Raw genomic sequence first — 8,027 nt, 5'->3', positions numbered from 1 at the left:
AAGTCAAACATCAAACACCATGTACAACAGCACAGGGACATGATGATTTGTTACAGCCATATTTGGACCTAAACTAAGGTGTTCAGAGTAATTTTACATGTTTGAGGGGTTTAGATCGACTTTCGGTAACATGCCACACCCAATGCTTATTGAAAGTCGATCTAAACCCCTAACACATATAAAATAAATCTGAACACCTTAGTTTCGGTCCAAATATAGCTGTAACAAATTCTCAGGTCCCTGTATACAACAGTACCCGAGAATACAAACCATGCAAATGCTGCGCTACAAACCCCGCACAGGCAGGTGTGTCACAGCACGCCTGGATCATATCACGATATATTACAATACGTTTCCCGATATATAGTCATAGGGAAAAGGTTCTCAATGTAAAAAGAAATTGCTATCGGGATGATATCCAGCTGAACCGTATTTTACATGGATCACACAGAGTAAGATTTCGTTTGTTAAACCAACCTCCGAGTATGAAATACCAGCCAATTATCACCCCTAGTGAAAGCCGGCGTGTCTTTTACCATGAGTAGCAATCGACAAAGTTTAAACACCTAGCGGATATAAAAATTGGTATTTGAAAAATATTGCGATATAGCGATATATTTTTACTATATTGTGATACGATCAATATGTCTGCGTGTTGCAATATACCGGTTTCCCGATATATTGTGACAGCCTTACATACAGCATTACCAACACAATTCCTTTATAGCTACCCCATATAGCACACGAATTATGCACACAAAGCATACTTTTGTTGACCGCGTTTGATCTGTTCCAACGTGATCAAAATATGCTCAAGTTACATCAATGCACTTGCACAAAGCATGGCTTGAGAAATATACATATAAATATTTATAAAGTCAACAACTCTGAACCCATCCACAGATGTTGGGATAAAGGACGTTTTCGTTGATGAACAGTGACAGAAGTGTTAGCTACTATCCTCTCACGGGCAGATTTGTCGAGTTCCGTGGCTAAGGCTAGATATTGGTGTGTTGTACAGCTGGACATACTTTCAATTTCGTGCCAAAAGTAAACGCAACATGAACATTTGCGAAATCGTACAGATAGACGAGGTTCCAGCTAGTCAATCATCTTGAACCGCGGACGGCGTAAAATATGACGTCATTGGAATGCAACTATAACTGCAATTATGCGCATTTTTTATGAGATCAAGTACCTGTATCAGAACAGATCTCCTCGTGCGTTCAGTAATCTCTGGTGTCTTTGATATTCAATATTTACATGTGCATCAGACTACCGACGGCACATTTCAATAATTTGTAACGTTTTGTTTTTAAAACTTCCCATTATCGCACTTGCATGTCACTAGGAGTGACCCTAATCGCTCAAGCTAAGTTTTGACGCAGCCTCGTCACGTTCGTGAATACATTACAACATGCGGTGCCGATATCTGCTCCATGACAGGATGTAAAGACCAAAGTTGAACTGCCTCAGTGAAAAGGGCAATGTCTTCGCTAAATATTTGTCGTCTTTGCAACATAATCAGAATGTCATTCAATAATCTATCATAGGTACTGAATAATAAACACTTTTTTCCAGTGGTTATATCATGTTGATTGATCTGCGTTGTGTATAATTGTAAATAAGTGTTATGGTTTTTGAGATTTGAACTATTTTAACTGATACCTATTATAGAGGAGACAACAATCTCTGTAGATATATTTCCATCTGAATACCTTAAAAACGTTACTCATTCATACACAAACGTACACTCCGCCAAATTAATATAAGATCAAACTTGAGCCGACAAAAGTACAGGGTAACGCCACCGGTTCCACAGTTCACGGTCTCTATTGGCGGAGAATGCAAAACAGGTAACAATCCAAAACGTGTTTTAATAAAGATTTCTCCGTCTCATTCATCTGCGACGGGCGTGTAATAATTGTATTCTATTTCATCTGATGTTTTACCCCCTCGTCTGCAAAAGGACAAGCTTGCCTCTTAGTGCCGACTACACCAGCGAGCCTACCATTACCCTACACGAGAGTCTCACACCCAATCGACACGCTATGCGACTTTAATGCCAACTCTGCCTGTTGTGTGTACGCAGGTGGACGGGACGGATTTATTTCGAATCATTACACAAAATCTGAATGTTTACAGTCCAAAGAATGACAAAATTATTCGCAATGAACACAATGAAACCCATGTTAAGCTAGAAGCCCGCATCTCTTTGACCGGCCGCTAGGGGGCGTTTGTGTGCTCCATCACCGGTCGAAATCATTGATAATTTCTATATCTCAGAATTGTACTTGAATGGTTAAATTTACCTTAATTTTCTATACAATGTAACCACGCTCCAAACCAAACAAGACTGAGCAAGGCTACGTCATTAGGTTTTGTGAATGACTTGTCAAATTATTCATAACCTCCGTGAATATTGTTTCCTTCAGTCGGCTCTCTAGGTTTTCCGGGTGATATTGAGACGATGGGCTCAGTACCACCGACATTGTCGGAATATGACAATCACCTGGATTGAAATTCAAGAGGAAAAGCTATCAACTATTTTTCAAAACGTCAATATTGCATTCACTTCGTTTTGATCAAAAACCAATTCAAAATAAAGCACAGTTTTATTGCAATGGAAACACAAGATTCGTCAACAAGTCTCGTAGTCGACGTTAAAGAACGTGTTCAATCAGGCGTGATATCTTAGGCCTAATAGTATTGTACGAAAATATTGCAAGGTATGCATACAAATCGGTACATATTAAGTTATAGAAACAGATTGTTTGAGCACATCTTTGAATTGATATCAAACATGCTACTTCAAACAAGCTCGTAATAAATTGGACGCATCAAGGGCAAATTATCCGGCCAAATCCATAACACTAGGCTGCCGAACGGACAATACTGAACCGCCGACACCTGGACGCAGATGCCTAAAACAATATCAGACTCGAGTCCGAGTTTCGTTTGTCCCGAAATCATTATTTATTAACTATGGGAAATAATCATAATAAAATATCTAAATGTTCATTTTGTGTCTAATATGAAATTATTTTCATTATCAGGGACCCGTTATATTTCAAAATAAAATAAAATGTTTTCAAGCAGAAATGGGAAATCTTCAAATCGTAAATTGTGCCTATTTTGCGAAAGTAAAATAAAAATTAGCGTTAAGAAGATTGATTTTTTTCATTTATATAAATTAACATGAATTGAATATAATTTGTTTTTTTGGTCAGGTATTGAGGTGCTAGCGCTAGGTGAGTACGAGGAATAGAATATATTTGTAATATCAAGGTGAGCTTTAACAAAGACTATCACGAAATGTTACATGTAAATTGCTCTGTATTCCCAGAAAGATAGTACCCTGAAGTGTATACCCAAATATTTTCTACAGACACGTGAACATGATAAATCAACAGACAAAAGGGTTGTACCCAATGAGGATCACAATACACGGATTAACGGTAGTATCTATTGTATACATGTATGTTTTTTGTTTCCCCGAAGAAGACACGAAATAAAAACGGAAATGTGCAAACAATTCCAGATCCAGATTGAGATCAATCACCATTTCAAAATATATGCCTTATCTGATTTGTTTTAAACAGTATTATATATTGTTATATCATTGGTATTATATTGTGTCACTTTATTCTCTATTGTCTATCCGTACTAGGTATACTTTGTTTATTTCTTTAATGGCAGTGGTATTGTACATTGTTAATTATTTCTTTATTTTTGAGTCAATCTTTACTTCTTTACTTAGTATATACTTTATATTTCTACAATAGCACTGGTATAGTATAGTGGCACTTAAACCTATATTGTTGAGTCAATCTTTACTTCTTTACTTGGTATATACTTTATATTTCTATAATAGCACTGGTATAGTATAGTGGCACTTAGAACTATATTGTTGAGTCAATCTTTACTTCTTTATTTGGTATATTCTTTATATTTCTTTAATAGCACTTGTATAGTATAGTGGCACTTATAACTATATTGGTGAGTCAATCTTTATTTGGTATATACTTTATATTTCTATAATAGCACTGGTATAGTATAGTGGCACTTAGAACTATATTGTTGAGTCAATCTTTACTTCTTTATTTGGTATATTCTTTATATTTCTTTAATAGCACTGGGATAGTATAGTGGCACTTATAACTATATTGTTAAGTCAATCTTTACTTCTTTACTCGGTATATACTTTATATTTCTATAATAGCACTGGTATAGTATAGTGGCACTTAGAACTATATTGTTGAGTCAATCTTTACTTCTTTACTTAGTATATACTTTATATTTCTACAATAGCACTGGTATAGTATAGTGGCTCTTAAACCTATATTGTTGAGTCAATCTTTACTTCTTTATTTGGTATATTCTTTATATTTCTTTAATAGCACTTGTATAGTATAGTGGCACTTATAACTATATTGGTGAGTCAATCTTTATTTGGTATATACTTTATATTTCTATAATAGCACTGGTATAGTATAGTGGCACTTAGAACTATATTGTTGAGTCAATCTTTACTTCTTTACTTGGTATATTCTTTATATTTCTTTAATAGCACTTGTATAGTATAGTGGCACTTATAACTATATTGTTGAGTCAATCTTTATTTGGTATATACTTTATATTTCTATAATAGCACTGGTATTGTATAGCGATAGCGTCTTAAAAATCAGTTGTTAAATGTATGCTTTTTATGTATGCTTTATAAATTTTTGTGTAGCATTAGTATTGAAAATTGTTTCTCGTTATTCATTTAAGATTTGATCTTTATAAGGCTTCCGAATGTCCTGAAATCTGAAGATGCCGCTAAGGCAGCATTTTGAATTTACTATCGATCACTTTTATATCACGTGTACTGAATTTTGCGGACAATATATGCCAGTAGGTTTTATTGGCCTAATTATTGAACTTGCGATGTTAGATTTGTGGTATTGTAGAATGACTTCTATGCAATAAGAATAATACGAATTTAATAAGACGGTTTTCATTATATCGCGCTAACTAATTCTATTTCTACGAACACATTGTCTTGTATTTCAGTGAGATGAGCTTAGTTAGGGTCACATGTTCTTTGAGGTTTTCCATCAACCATTTTTTATGCTCTGTTCCATTATATCCAGTCTATCTCACAATGTTTTCATATATCCAGGTAGTACTGTTTCAAGTTGTCATGTATCAAGGTATTATTATTATTACATGGATACATTATTCACTCAACATTGTAAAAAAGAGGTATCCGCATTAAAAACATTGATTGGGTTGAACAGGTTAATACGTACATTTAGGCATGTATCTTAGCACTTTTAGGGTTGATTACTGAATATAGCTAACTTGGGTGCGTCCAAGAAAACTGCCATGTACTTGGGGTCTGAGGTGGGAGATGTTATGAGAAAATGGTTTCTACTAATCTACATTAGTGCCCGTTTTGGTCTCATTAATCCGGATCCCGGCAGTCTAACACCACAGTCAGAACGCGAATACTGGAGACCGGCAGTTCTAATGATATCAAACATACTTAGTGTTAAATCTTAAAAGTATCTCTGTCACGTACATCATTAACTAAAGGAGTGCTTTTTAACTACAGAAACTCTTTTCGATATCTTTTAATATCTGACTTTCCTCACCGTAAGTCCAAGCTTTCCCATCTCCTCGTATTGTTATTTTACAGATTAAAGTGTACCTTTAGGATGGTCACTGAAGTGTGTCATTCTAATTTATCAAATGTCAGTGACATGTGTGAGTTACCCAGCCACGTTCAAACCTATTAAGTGCGCTCTATATACACCATCAGGTAAGGTGGTTCACTAATTAGGCCAATTAAACAGTGATAACCTATAGCTACCGTCCATATATAGATAGGACAGGTATGTAATGTGCAGTGCTAGTAAGGTCGGTAGTAAATCTAGGGTGGGCACATGTTTGACACTTTATTAAACCAGTTGTATCGGCTAATTAAAGGCAGGCGTACCCCACACAGCGCCGGGTGGCCCTACATCTCTCACCAGGTGGCAGGTATTGTCACGGGTTTGATACAGAACTGTTCCACATAGAAAACAGGAAACAGAAATGAAATGAAAAATTAATTACAAAAGAAAATACATATAAAAAGATGGAAGATTTTGAATGAAAACGTGATTAAATATAAAACAAGATATATTATTTATAACAGATATGCGTATTTCTCTCCAAGAATAAATGGTATAAAATCCCCTAAGTGAACATATTGGACATAAAGGAAGATATATCACAATCGCTATGTACTAAGTAACACCCACTATCAATCTACAATCCCGGATATATTTTTCAGTCCTTGTTGATACGATTTTATATTCCACAGTAGGATTTGACCTCCTGCTTTGGGGTTTCTATGCATATAATATTACTCTTACCGATACATTAGACAGCAGGCACCACCACTGGTGCCAGAAGTGTTACCTACTAAGGAGGCACCACCGCTGGGGCCAGAAGGGTTACCTACTAAGGAGGCACCACCACTGGTGCCAGAATTGTTACCTACTAAGGAGGCACCACCACTGGTGCCAGCAGTGTTACCTACTAAGGAGGCACCACCACTGGGGCCAGAAGTGTTACCTACTAAGGAGGCACCACCGCTGATGCCAGAAGTGTTACCTACTAAGGAGGCACCACCACTTGTGCCAGAAGTGTTACCTACTAAGGAGGCACTACCACTGGTGCCAGAAGTGTTACCTACTAAGAAGGCACCACCACTGGTGCCAGAAGTGTTACCTACTAAGGAGCCACCACCACTGGTGCCAGAAGTGTTACCTACGAAGGAGGCACCACCACTGGTGCCAGAAGTGTTAACTACTAAGGAGGCACCACCACTGGTGACCCAAGTGTTACCTACTAAGGAGGCACGACCACTGGTGCCAGATGTGTTACCTACTAAGGAGGCGCCACCACTGGTGCCAGAAGTGTTACCTACTAAGTAGGCACCACCACTGGTGCCAGAAGTGTTACCTCCTAAGGAGGCACCACCACTGGTGCCAGAAGTGATACCTACTAAGGAGGCACCACCACTGGTGCCAGATGTGTTACCTACTAAGGAGGCGCCACCACTGGTGCCAGAAGTGTTACCTACTGAGGAGGCACCACCACTGGTGCCAGAAGTGTTACCTACTAAGGAGGCACCACCACTGGTGCCAGAAGTGTTACCTACTAAGGTATATTTGTAGTATACAGCTCCATATGTTGTTCGAATTTATTTGTTTGTGTTTTACATTTTTGAACAACTGTGATGATTTGCGGAGAGCCCGGATAAACACCACCGACCACCGGTGGTTAGACGACAGGTTCTCACTGTGTAATTGGCCTAATTAATGAGCCCCCTTTCCGGGTGGTGTATATAGAGCGCACTTAATAGGTTTGAACGTGGCTGGGTAACTCACAAATGTCAGTGACATTTGATATATTAGAATGGCACAGTTCAGTGACCATCCTAAAAGTACACTTTAATCTGTAAAATAACAATACGAGGAGATGGGAAAGCTTGGACTTACAGTGAGGAAAGTCAGATTATAAAAGATATGGAAATATGTTTCTGTAGTTAAACAGCATTCAATTAGTTAATATTAATTGCGACAGGGTGACTTTAAAGAATTAACATTAAGTATGCGGTCAGTATCTGGAGATTGCCCAAGGTAGACCTCGAACACCCGGCTCAGCGGTGGATGGCTAGTGATCGTAGTGGTCAGATGTATACGGTTATGTGAAATAAGTGGACGTATTTCAGTAACGGAAGTATTAATCAAGCAAAGTAGAAACAGATGCATCAAGTCCTTTAAGTCGGTTACAAAAGGCAGCTGGAACTGTGTACGTCAAAATGGTTTGTCACCCAATTAAAAAACCGTTTCTCGTTTCTATCGAAAATTAATTGATATACTTGAAGACTAAATGTAGCTGATCAGATTGATATTTTACATTTACACTGCAACCCACTATATGAACATTACCAGCATAAATGCATTTCATTTGAGTTTGAAATTCATTAG

At 37.4% G+C, this 8,027-nt stretch overlaps 1 protein-coding gene across 1 annotated transcript; it reads left to right on the top strand.

Moving 5' to 3' along the window:
* Nucleotides 1-271: 271 nt before the first annotated feature.
* LOC110454022 (saposin-like protein 11) lies at nucleotides 272-7,199 on the top strand (the record flags this gene model as incomplete). Its single annotated transcript, XM_021503330.1, has 3 exons — nucleotides 272-306; nucleotides 6,416-6,941; nucleotides 7,005-7,199. Coding segments are annotated over exons 1-3 (756 nt in total), but the record flags the coding sequence as incomplete, so codon positions are not given.
* Between the last annotated feature and the right edge of the window lie 828 nt (nucleotides 7,200-8,027).

This window comes from Mizuhopecten yessoensis, unplaced genomic scaffold, assembly GCF_002113885.1.
Source record: "Mizuhopecten yessoensis strain PY_sf001 unplaced genomic scaffold, ASM211388v2 scaffold7635, whole genome shotgun sequence".
Taxonomy (NCBI): domain Eukaryota; kingdom Metazoa; phylum Mollusca; class Bivalvia; order Pectinida; family Pectinidae; genus Mizuhopecten; species Mizuhopecten yessoensis.
The sequence above is the reverse complement of the archived record's forward strand: the minus strand, read 5'-3'. Positions and strand labels throughout refer to the sequence as shown.